Source organism: Phascolarctos cinereus, unplaced genomic scaffold (assembly GCF_003287225.1).
Source record: "Phascolarctos cinereus isolate Bilbo 61053 unplaced genomic scaffold, phaCin_HiC Scaffold_5;HRSCAF=322, whole genome shotgun sequence".
Lineage (NCBI taxonomy): Eukaryota > Metazoa > Chordata > Mammalia > Diprotodontia > Phascolarctidae > Phascolarctos > Phascolarctos cinereus.
Window position 1 is genome coordinate 247,918,469 of NW_027555958.1, and position 12,509 is coordinate 247,930,977.

A 12,509-nucleotide genomic window follows, 5' to 3' on the forward strand; every position below is an offset into this window, starting at 1 on the left:
AGCTTCCTCCCTGGGTCCCCCCAGGGGCCTGAGTCACGGGCCACCGCCCAGGACCAGGGCTTTGGGAGGGGGAAAGAGGAGGGCGGAAAGATTGGGGGTGGGGGGTGGAGAGTCACTGGAGAAGTTGGTTGGAAAGGACACCTGGGTCCCACAGGGCAGAGCGGCCGAAGGAGAGTGAGGCAGCTGGAGATCGAGGATCAGGATTCTTGGTTCCCAGAGAGGAATGAGAGCGGTGAGCTAGGGGGTCTGCGCGTCTGAGAGCGCTTCCCAGAGAACAGACAGCTAGGGGTCCTGAGGGCCGGAGGCCCCGCCCCTTGCAGCGAGTTCCGCCTCTCGCCCCCTTCTCTCTCCCCATTGTCCTCAGACAAAGCGGTCGCCGCCCCCAGCCCGGCCCCCCTCGGTTTGGGTCTGTCTCTCCTCCTCCGTCCTTCCCTCCTTCCTCCCTCCCTCCCATCTCCAACTCTCCCTCGCTCTCTCTCTTCCTCTTCCTTCTTTCCCTCTCCAGACGCTTTCTCGACTCGCACCCCCTCCCTTCCCAGAGAGACCCTGCCGTACGTGAGTTGGGAGGGAGGGGGGGTTCAGACTTATAGGAAAGGTGTCCCCTCCCTCGTCACTTCCAGCCGCCACCCTTTTTCCCTCCACTGTTTCTTCAGACTGGGCGGTTTTCTTTGTGTAGTGATTGGCCGTAGGAGTAGAGCGAGAATGACTAGGGACCGCAACATCTCGGTTCCAGGGTTAGAATGACTACGGGGTCTGGGGGTGAGGGGTGGGGAGAACGCCTAGGTTCCTAACTGAAGTGAAGAGGGCTGTGGACCGGAGCTGGACATCTGGGTCCCAGGACTGAGATGAGGGTTATAGGCTAGAGGGAGGATTGGACATCTGGGTTCTGAGAACGGGTTGGGTGCCTGGACTCCTGGTTTCCGAAAGTCCCCGGGTACTGTCTTTTCCCAGACCCGCCCCAAGAGGCGGGTGCGTGGGCCTGGTGGTGGGGGTGGCCCGGGACAAGAGAGGCGTGGCTGGTGAGAGGTTGGAGGGGAAGCAAGAGTCCGCTAGGGGCCACGCTGTGACTGGCAGGTCTGCTGCACAGTTCCCACCTCCCCTCTGTCCTTATCCCCTTCTTACCCTTTCCCCTATCCCTTTAATATACCCTTACCACTCCCTTTTTCCGTGTTCACCCCCCCCAACACCATGGCTTTGCTTTTTCACCCCACACGCCAGGAATTCCCCTAGCCTCCATGTCTTCCCCTTTAGCCACCCCACTTGGTTTCTTCCTCTGCTTCTTCTCCAAACTGTCTTCTTTTTTCTCTTCTCTCATCTAAAATATTGTCATCCTCCACCAGACCCCAATATTCTATCTTGATTTTTTTCTCCCTTTCTCCCAGCATTCTTCCCTTCCACTATATCTCTTTCTCTTCCCTCCCCCTACATTTCTTATGTTCAATTCCTCAGTATTTCCTCTAATTTCTCCCTGTCTTTTCATTCTTTCTAGCAGTTCTCTCCCCTTTCCTAGTCTTCCCATCTTTCCCTCCTCCCAGGGGGTTATCTCTTCCTTTATTCTTCCTTGTATTCCCACATAAACTCTATACCTCATTTCCTCTCCCTCTCTGCCCCACCAGTATTCTCATTCTCTAATTCTCCCACTTCTTTCTTCTCCTTGACAACACTCCCTCACTGCTCCATCTCCTCTCCTCCAGTTCTCTTGCCCCACTGGGACCATGGCTACTGTCCCAGACTGGAAGCTACAACTACTAGCCAGGCGAAGACAAGAGGAGGCTGCTGTTCGAGGCCGGGAGCAGGCTGAGAAGGATCGACTGGCCCAGATGCCAGCCTGGAAACGGGGGCTGTTGGAGAGACGCCGTGCCAAGCTAGGAGTGCCAGTGGGGGAACCAGGTCCTGGGAATGAGGCTACAGATGCAGCACCTCCTGAGCCTGATGAGCCTGTTGTCCTTCTGGAGGCCATCGGACCTGTCCACCAGAATCGCTTCATCCGCCAGGAGCGCCAAGAACTGAAGCAGCAACAGCAGCAGCAGCAGCAGGGTGCCGAAGAGCAGCTCATTGATCGCAGGCCACCTGAGGGTCGAGGACATATTTCAGGGAGAGTGGAAGCCCAAGAGCAGAGACCCGGCACAGCAGAGGCTCAGGAACAGAGTCTGGTGGGAAGAGAGTCAAGAGAGCAGAGGCTGAGCCAGGGGGAGTCTGTAGATAGGAAGCTGGGGGTAGCAGAAGTTCGAGAGCAGAGCCTTAGGCCTGCAGAAGCTTTGGAATGGAGATTAAGCCCTAGGGAGACTGAGGAGAGAAGCTCAGGGCTATCAGAGTCAAGGAAATGGAAGAAAAGCCCCAGGGAAGCTCGAGAACGAAATGCAAATTCAGTAGAACCTCAAGAACAGACTTCTGGGGGATCTGAAATGGGAGAATGTAGACTGAGCTCAGGAGACCATGGAGAGCATGGAGAACAGAGACTAGGGGTGACAGAGATACATAAATGGAGGATGAATTCCAGAGAAGTCTACGAACAGAGCCCAGAGCTACTGGGGGCTCTGGAATGGAGGTTAAACCCAGGAGAAGAAAGCAAAGGGAGATCAGGGGAATTGGGGCCTGAACAGAGACTAATGCAGAGGAAATCCAAGGAGAACTCAGGACTTTTGGAGACACAAAGATGTAGGTTAAGTCCTGGTGAGTTTCGAGAACGAAGCCCAGGGGTAACAGAGGCAGCAGAAATGAGGTTGAATCCAGGAGATGATGTAGAGAAGAGTTCTAGACCGATGGAACTATGGAAATGGAGACTGAACTCTGGGAAGGCTCGAGAATGGAGCCCTGGAAGGTCAGAGGCTCAAGAGCAGAAGACAGACTCTGGAGATCAGAAGTTGCCGTTGCCTGGGCTAAGGGCTGAAGAAGGGAGGACAGGGGCTGCTGTAGAGGAAGCTGGGGATGGAGGCAGGATGGTTAGCTCCCTTAGAAGCCACTACTCTGTAACCTCCCCCCCACCACCTGAGGAAGTTGGGACCAGAGGCTCAGGGCCTCAGGAAGAGGAAGCAGCAGAACCTCAGCCCCCACCACCACCCTCGGTGTCTCCCCTACCCCCTGCCCCACCAACTCCTCAGGCCCCAGGGGACCCACTGATGAGTCGCCTGTTCTATGGGGTGAAACCTGGGCCTGGGGTAGGGGCCCCGCGCCGCAGTGGACACACCTTCACAGTTAACCCCAGGCGGTCTGGGCCCCCTGCAGCCCCTGCAGCCCCTGCCCCACCTGAACCCCAGGTCCCTGGCCCTGGAAAGAAGCGGTACCCCACTGCTGAGGAGATACTGGTGCTTGGGGGCTACCTCCGTCTCAGCCGAAGCTGCCTCGCCAAGGGGTCCCCTGAGAGACACCATAAACAGGTAGGGAAGTCTAGCCTGGCCCCTTTGAGCTCCTGTTCATCAACTGTCTCTGGGCCTCTTACTTTGTGTCTTTTTCTCTATGTCCTCTCTCCTTACATTTCACTGTCTCGCCCAATTTCCTCTTTTATCCCCCTTTTCCAGTCATCTTTCCCTAGGGAAAATACTCTCATGGTCTCTCTCTATTAGTCTGTCTCTGTCTCTGGGTGTGTCTCTTTTTTTTCTCTCACTTCCCTTAGGCACTGAATTCTTCCTGGCCTCTTTTCCTCTGTTTAGTAGAGTATGTATGGGCATCTGCTCATTTCTCCCCACTCAAGGGGAAGAGAGGAGCTGCTGACCCCACCAGACAGGAAAAGATGAGCTAAATTAAACCTTTAATCCAGATGGGGAACAGTAAGAGAAAATTACATTTTAGTAAAAGAATGTTATAGGAAGAAGTTTGGGGGATAATTTTCCCAGGAATGGCAAATTAGTGCCCTAGAAGAGAAGGGAGACTGATGGAGGTTTTGTTTGAGGTTTTCTTACTCCTGGAGGGAAGAGTAGAAGAGGAAAATGAATTGTTTGGGTTGGGGATAGAGGCCAGTGTTGTAGAGAAGAGCAGAAAGAGAACAGTGAAAGCAGAGGAAACAGAATGTGTCAGAGAAGTCCCTTGAACCCTAAATCTGCCCCGGGGTGAGACAGAGACACAGAGGCTGCTTGAAACTGATGACCCTGGGGTTGTACATGCCAGCTGTGCCCCAGCCACAGACAGTAGTTCTCTTTTCTCTTGAGCACAAGAAGAGCCTTCTCCAAAATACTCCTCTTACTCTCCCCTCCCTCCTTCCCTGGGGTTTCCCTTTCTCCCCAGATCTGGCTCAATAGCTGGTTTTCCTCTCTGTGGCTTTCCACTCTGGCCTCTCCCTCCCTCTAGGGTGGAAAATATCAGAAGTAAGCCAAAGAGTGAAGCTGAGAAGGCAGGGGTTGGGGAGTGGAGACTGGTTGCTATAGTCATCACCAGAGAGTTTTGGGAGCCCTGCCCTCCCTTTCCCACCCTCTTTCACTGAAGGGCATGCCCTGGGGTGAAGGGTAAAAATAGTTTGACTCCAGCAGAAGGGACTTTAGTAAAGAATTTCAGAGAGTGGAAAAAAATTAGGTCGGGATTGGGGGAGTGGGGTCAGCTAAAGGATGTCTTTCCCTCTTGGTAAGAATTATCCTTCCACTCTACCCCTTTCCCCTGCCCCCTCCCCACCAACATGGAAGATCACTTCCTCAACCTAGACCAACCAATTTCTGTCCTAAGAGACAGTCACAGAATCATAGGATGTTAAAGTTGAAAGGTACTTTAGAAAACATCTCTTATAGATGATACAACTGAATATCTCTAGGATAAGAATTGTTCTAGAATCAGCAATTTCCACCAGTTTTTTTTTAAATTTCTGTCAGTTTTGGAAGTCCTTCCTAGTATCATGAATAATCCTTATTTTTTCTTGTTATAATAATCTCACATTTATATATTGCTTCTCCACAACACTATGAGGTAATAAAGAATTATTCCCATTTAACAGATTTAAAGATTTGAATCTGAAATTTTAAAGGGTTAAATGACTTACCCAAAGATTGCATAGTTACTAAGTGGGAAAACAATCTCTCAGTGGCAATAGGAAATGGCCCTTTGGAAACAGGAAGATCTTCTGATTGGGTTCAATCTCAGGGCCACTTCACCCCATACATCATCTTTCTGTACAGTTAGACTCATCTCCAACACCACTGCCCCCTTATGAAGTCCAATCTCAACTCCTCTGACTATGGAGGTCCTATCGCTGGATGTTGAGCTAAGAGATAGTTTGGGGGATGAGCTCTTTGGGTCTTGGAAGTGAGGAAATGCTCTGCTAAGTGGAAGAAATTACCTCACATCAAGTTTTCAGGTGAAGTTATGAAGAAATCTCACCTGCCAAGATTTTGAGGGTGAGAATGAGTAGGGAATTGGAATGTAGGCAAGGAATGGTAACAGTGGTGAAGAAAGAGGGCTGCTGCCCTCACTGTTCTGGGCATATTAGAGAGTAAAGAAAACCTCAGGGAGAATGGTCCGAGGCTCAGCTGGAAGTGGCACCCCTCTTCTGATTGGGATGTTTCTTTACAGAAGTCCTTTGTCCTATTGCAAACTAACATTGTTCCAGTTTAGAGGTAGGTGGTGTTGGTGAAAGCTAATCTTTTATAGAAAGCTTTACAATCCACAGAGCTTTTTCCTCATAGCAATCATGGGAGGTAGATGGTCCAAGTGTAAGTTTAGAGATAAGTAAACTGAGGTTCAGAGAGCCTCTGCCATCAAGTGATTTGCCCAAGGTCAGAGAGTAAATAGCTGACTCAAAACTGGAACCCAGGTTTTATGAATCCAAATCTAGTACTCTTTCTACTAGGTTTCCACAGCTGGTTGGAACAGTGGAGCCTGGGTTCCTGAGGGGAACTAGCAAGTAAGTGGATGGCAGGGGCAAAAAAGCTGATGATGTAGTAGGGGTAGTCTAAGTCCTGGTGTAGGGGAGCAGTGAACACATCATCCAAACAGGAAGGCTAGGGCGGGAACCGGAAGTCTAGTGGGGCCAAGTGTGGTGGGGGTGTATGGAGGTGGGGGGCTGGGCTGCATGCCCAGGCCCTGCTCTGTGCTACTCAGGATGTGGTGAGAGAAGAAGGAAGCAGGGTCTAGGAGAAGTGGGGGGAAGGGAGAAAGAAGCTTTCTTACAAGGGGTGGGACTCAGACATCTAGTTCCTTAGCCCTCTTGTTCTCTAGATCCCTTCCTCTTCACCACCTCTTTCCCCCAGAAGACCCTTCAGTCTTCAGGGACTGAATAATCCTGTCTCCATCTCCCACCCCCATCCCCCATAGTGACTAGAGGATGGAGTGCAGCCTCTAAGTCTTCCCCACCGCATTGCTTTCTCTAAACAACTCCTACTGACCTCCAGTTAATTCTAACAAAATCATCTTTCCCATTATCCAGATGTAAATCTCAGCCCCAATAATCCAGTCCACTCCTAGGGATTGGAAACCCCATCCCCTCTTCCCAGAGCACCCTTGGACTCAGCAAAGAGGCCCCGCCTATACCCTCACCAGGCCCCCTTGTGACCTTATATAGTTGGTGGGAGAGGACAGAGTGAGTCACCCCCAGAGCCACTGTGAATTCCTGAGCAACCCAGTCAGAGAGGATGGGGGCTGGGGGAGAACTAACTCAAGAAGGGAGAAGATATTAATTTAGGATAAATAAAAGGATGTTTTACTTCACAAAGAAGATAACAAATTCATGTACAGAATGCCTAACCCTAGAGATGATAGGCAGAAAATATAAATGGATTTAAATAGAGTTTGGACAACCTTTTGATTGACAAATCTATAATTGTCTATCAAAGGAAGCTGGAATATACTTATGGTTTGCCCTGGGGAGATGATTAGGCCCTCCCACAGCATGGCCCTCAAGGCCTCTGTAGACAACCCAACACTTGGCCATTACACCATGGCCATGATTTAGCCAGGATCTGATCCCTCCGTTTGCTGTGTTTATAGATCTCTAATTGAGAGGGGCCTTAGCAATCAACTAGTCTGATTGCCCTCTTTTACATATGAGGAAGCTGAAACCTAGGGAAAGGAAGTGACTTGCCCAAAGTCACAAAAGTGATAAGTATCAGAGTCAGGATTTGAACCCAGGTTCTCTGACTCCTAATCTAGTGCTTTTTCAAATCACCTCCATCCTCAGCCCCTAATATGTAGTCCCCAACAATATTCCTCTTTCTAGATCCCACTCTTCTCAAGAACATCTCAGATATCTAAGTTGCCTGGCCTTTCTATTTTCCCAGACTGATTCCTTGGAGAGACTAGAGATGGTTCTTGGAGTTTTCCCCTGTTTTGCCCCCTTAATCTCTATGGCCTTCAGCATTAATCCCTCCCTCTCCCTTGCTCTGAGCTTCTTATGGGGGGAGGGGAGTAGAGCTGGGAAGCTCAGCTTTTAATAACTGGGATTTAGTCTGCACATGTGCTGGTTTGTTTAGTGAGGTTTTCTACCTCTGGGTCTGCTCTTCTGTCCACTCTGCTGGTCCAAACCTCCTCCCCCACCACACACTTGTAGGCTTTCCAGTCTGGTGTTAGTCGTGGGTCCTCTTGGAGTGAGCTAAGGTTACTGGCTTGTTTTTTAATCTTTGCCCCTTTATGTTTAGGGAAGGTCTTTCTCTCCCTCCTCTCCTCTTCTCAAAACTCAGGATAGCTTACCTCTCTCCTCAATTTATCTTTGATTCTGCCCTCTTCACCTAGGAAAGTAGAGCCAAATTCCTGACTCCCTTAGGTTTTTTAGCTTGTAGGGAGAACAGTTACAGGCTAGTGGAACAAGTGACTTTGATCATAGGTCCATATCTTTAGTAATGGAAGGGATGGTCCAACTCCTTCATTTGGTAGATAAGGAAAGTGAGGTTTAGAGAACTCAAGCAACTTGCCCAAGATTATACAGATTGTAAGTGAAAAAATGGCCAGACTCCAAATCAGAATTTGTAACACAGTACCACAGTGGCTCCCAATGTGTCTGGAAAGGGCCTGGACACCGAAGGAGGGGAAAATATGGGATTGGAAGGCCAAAGACCAAGGTTCCTCCTGGGAAGAGGAAAGGCTTATTGTTGTGTTAGGGGGTAGAGGTGAAAAGAGAAATAATGCTTTTTTTGATGTGGAGAGGTCCAGGCCCAGCTCATTAAATCCATCATCTGTCCAATGCCGACCTCTCCCATGTCCCCCCTGTTCATTTATGTTGGGTCTCCTGGCTTTACTTTCTTCTCTCCCTTTCTTTCTGCCTCCTTAGCTCAAAATTTCTTTTAATGAGTCAGCCCTGGAGACCACCTATCAGTATCCTTCTGAAAGTTCTGTGCTGGAGGAGTTGGGCCCTGAGCCTGAAGCCCCCAGTACTCCTGGTCCCTCCCCATCCCTGCCAGATGAAGAAGAGGATGAGGAGGAGTTGCTGCTACTACAAAAGGAACTTCGGGGAGGACTGCAGACCAAGGCCCTGATAGTGGGTAAGTTGCCCCTACGTGATGACGTCTATCAAGCTTGTCTAGGCTGCCATCTGGTGTCTGTTGTGAGAAAGGCTGCTCAGAATCTAAGGGGATTTTAGGTGGAAGAGACTGGGAGGAACAGTGGAGGAAAGCCCTGGGGCAGACCTAGCATTTTTAGAGCGAGGCCGGGACCTAGAAGTAGAATGTGATAGAGTGATGAGAGCTCCCTGAGGGGAGGACTGTTTTAGCAGTTGCCTAGGGTTCTTAACCTGGGATCTATAAACAGATTTCAGGCCTTGAGCCTGGATAGGGGGAAAAAAAAATCACGTCTTTATTTTTACTACCCTCTTAATGGTTATTAGGGTCAATGGAACCAAAACCGGCCTCTAACCTCTTGGGTGGCTGGAGCAGAAACAGACAGAGCAAGCTAGATACAGGAGGGTCAGGAGACAAACAAGACATTTGTTTAATTTCAGACTGAGGAAAACAACACCTGCAGGCAGAAGACCCCCTCCCTCCTAAGGAGGAGAGCTTAACATGCTGGACTAAAGGCAGGTGTTGTATACGTCCTGGTCTGGACCATGACAATCATTTTTAGTCTTGAGTTACTGTTCCCATGGGCCCTGTAGGGAACAGTATTGTCTCCAGTTTTGGGGGTTGTGCCTACCCTTTGGGTGACAGAACCAGAATTCTGTGATGGGAACAGGATTGGAGTACCTGTCAGTGACAAGGAACATGTTGCATACATGATTGATGACCCTGGGAAATAGGGGGAGTTAAATCCCTCAGTGAACACCTGGTGCTGGTCCAAGCAATACATTTTGCCAGAGGGTGAGATCATTCCAGGGTGCAAAGGATTATTGTTATGCCAAACTCAGGGCACAGCTTGCTTGCTGAGAACTGGGTCTGAAAAACAGGGTATCTCCAAAATATTTTGACATTAGCATTTTCTTCAGTTATGAATGTTGTTAACATTATGATGATTAATGATTGACAGAGAGGTCCATTGGTCTATAATAAATCAATCAAGAAACATTATTGTCTACTATGATGGTAGAAAAATGTTAAGAACCCTAGTTTAGTACAGTGACTGGCACATAGTAGGTACTTTGATTGATAGAGACACAGAATATTAGAGTCGAAAGAGAATTCAGAGGTCATTCTAATGTAAGTCTTTTGTGCTTACTCATAGTCACACAGCTAGGTAGTAACAAAGTCAAGATTAGAACTTGGTTCTTTTGCTTTCTAGTTCAGCACCCTTCCCCACCCCCAGAAAGTGGCCAAGAGGCTGGTGGGAGAGGTGATGGGGCAGGACACAAAAGGCATTCTGTTTTGCTTGTTCTTGCACCACACAGATGAGTCCTGCCGACGGTGACTTTTCCAACTGGGAGGGCAGAACTCCTTCCCACTCCTGAGCGTTGAAGATCAATCTTCCATCCTTCCTAGAAGCTGCTGTGCTGACAGACCCCATCAAATGAGCTGTCAGGAAGGAGAAATCCCATGCACTTCATTCTCCACCTTATCTTCCTTGTGCTGTGTTCAGGGGAGAACCCATCTCTGCCCTCCAACTCATGATCTTAGGTTCAGATGGTTGTTCAATGCATCCTAGACATTTTCAGTGAAAAGAGAGCCTCTGGCTCAGTGTCTCCTGGGAGTCAAAGAACCCAAACCCTCTTGGGAAGGGGGCAAAGCCTATTGAGTCATGAGAGGGTAGAATTTTCCTTCTGTCTGAATAGCACTCTGTCCATTGCTAACCCCATCGTGCCAACACCCACCCTACCCCAAGGTTGGTAAGTGCAGGCCACCCTGCCTTGAGAAGTCCTGCCCTCATTCCCTGTTTGTTTACAGGTGCATCCATCCCCTCTGGGGGTTAAAGATGTATTTTTTCTCAGCCTGGGTTTCCACCCACTTATGTTTACAGCTTCCACTTTCCCAAGCCTCATTCAGCCAAAGTCCCAGGTTTACAAACCACACCTGCCATGGTTATGTTACCATAACTCAGCCAGAGGGCGGTCCTCTCATTTGCCTTGTACTGTTTGGAGCTTGGCTATCTTCTTGAATGTCCAGCCTCCGTAACCCTGCCTTGTTCAGTATTATTTTGGTCTTCCAGAAGGAGGAGGGGTGACCTCAATCTTTTCCTCCCTTGTAGTTAATTCTTGTATTTCTTCCAGTGACCCAGAATTAAACTGAAGAGGACACGGGAGGGTCCTAACGAGGTCCTACCTTCCATCTCCTTGTCTGTGGTCTTTTTTTTTTCTTGTTTAATTTTCCATAATAAAATGGAGGCCTCTCTGGCTACCTCTTTCATTCTTCTGGTGAGGAGTCTATGGGGTGGGAAAGCATGGTATTGACCAGATTTTCATGCGCTGGAGGAAGGGAAGGGCATTCCTTGTTCTAGGGAACAAACTGAACTCTCTTCTTTAGCTTTATTGGTTGGTAAGCTGAGGAAGAGACTTTTCACTGCAAGGGAAACAGCTTTGAGGAAAAAAGATCAAGTAAGAAGAACTGAAAAAATGGAGAAGTGGACCTGATACCCTGCACAAATAGCTAAGAAAAACCTCCCTTCTCAGGGTGAGTAGCCCATAGAAGGGAGGTAGGGAACTCTCTTGTAGCTGCCTCCAAAAGGAATAGGCTATAGATCTGGAAGGACCTTCGGAGTTCATCTAGTCCAAACTTCCTCATTTTATGAACAAAGAAACTCAGTCAACAAGCATTTATTAAGCACCTACTTTGTGCCAGGTGCTGTGCTAAGCACTGGAGATACAAAGAACATCAAAAACCAGTTCCTGCTCTCAAGGAGCTCACAGTCTAATGAGATCTGAAGACAACATGCAAACAATTATGTACAAATAAGACAGGTATAGGATAAGTTAGAGACAATCAGCTGAGGGAAATCACTAGAATTAAGGAGGATTGGGAAAGGCTTCTCTTAGAAGGTAGGATTTTATCTGGAACTTGAAGGAAGCCAAGGTGACCAGGAGACAGAGATGCAGGAGAGAATTCCAGGACTAGGGACAGCCATTGAAAATGCCCAGAATCAAGAAATGGAGTGCCTTGTTTGAGGAACAGCATGGAAGTCAGTATTGCTGGATTGCAGAGTAAAGTATAAAAAGACCAGAAAGGTGGGAGGAGGCCAGGTGATTAAGGGCTTTGTAGACCAAAGAATTTTGTATTTGATCCTACAGGTTATAGGGAGCCATTGGAGTTTATCGAATGGGAGAAGGGGGTTATCTGGTCAGACCTGTGCATTAAGGAAGATCAGTTTGACAGCCAAGTGGAGGATGGATTGGAGTGGGGAGAGACTTGAGGCAGGGAGACCAATCAGCAGGTTACTGAAATAGTTCAGGCATAAGGTGATAAGAGCTTGCAGCAGGATAGTGACAGAGTCAGAGTAGAGAACAGGATGATGGATAGGGCAGTTGTTACAAAAAGTAGAAACAACAGGATATGGGGCGGTAGTGGTGTGTAAGAGTGAGGAGTTAAGGATGATACCGAAGCTACAAGCCACGGGTAATTTAGAAGATGGTGGTGGACAATAATAGGAAAGTTAGGAAGAGGGGAGGCCTTGGAGGGAAAAACAATGAGTTTAGTTCTGGACATGTTGAGTTTAAGATGTCTACAGAACTTCCATCTGTAGATGGGAGACTAGAGGTCAGGAGAGAGGTGAGGGGCTAAGTAAGTATATCATCAGTATAGAGATGATAATTGAATCCATGGAAGCTGATGGAATCACCAAATGAAACAGTATAAAGGGAAAGGAGAAGAGGGCACACTTTGGGGATACCCAAGGTTAGTGGGCATCACTCAAATGAATGAATAAAACATTTGTTAAGCACCTGCTATGTACAAAGTACTGTGCTAAGCACTGGGGATACACATAGAAGGATAAGACAGTCCCTACTCTTAATCAAGGAGCTCACATTAGCTCATATTCTTCCCAAGATGATGACTGAAGGCCTGAGGTTGGAAACATTACTATTCCCAAGACTCTTGGGTTCAGGATCTAGGCTGTGCCCATCAGGTTCTGAAAGGACATAGTAGTCAAGGTTGTGAGGATGGTAGTCTGACTTGCCAGACACATGCTGCCTCCTGGCTCTCTCTGGTTGCCTTGTGTGTGGCAGTCGGTTGGCAGTTTCT

At 48.5% G+C, this 12,509-nt stretch overlaps 1 protein-coding gene across 4 annotated transcripts; it reads left to right on the forward strand.

Moving 5' to 3' along the window:
- The first annotated feature begins 100 nt into the window (after positions 1 to 100).
- On the forward strand, positions 101 to 10,679 carry PPP1R18 (protein phosphatase 1 regulatory subunit 18). Of its 4 annotated transcripts, XR_013487086.1 has the most exons (5): positions 101 to 232; positions 1,695 to 3,377; positions 8,183 to 8,393; positions 8,849 to 8,923; positions 9,728 to 10,679. XR_013487086.1 is itself a non-coding variant. In XM_020974231.2 (4 exons), exons 1-4 carry the CDS (start codon positions 224 to 226, stop codon positions 9,745 to 9,747), a joined length of 1,923 nt encoding a protein of 640 aa, XP_020829890.1. In that variant the 5' UTR covers positions 102 to 223; the 3' UTR covers positions 9,748 to 10,679. The 4 variants fall into 4 exon arrangements, 3 of the variants coding, with proteins under 3 accessions (XP_020829890.1, XP_020829892.1, XP_020829893.1); XM_020974231.2 differs by lacking the exon at positions 8,849 to 8,923 and having other exon boundaries at positions 102 to 232; XM_020974233.2 differs by lacking the exons at positions 101 to 232; positions 8,849 to 8,923 and adding an exon at positions 478 to 551.
- Positions 10,680 to 12,509: the final 1,830 nt, after the last annotated feature.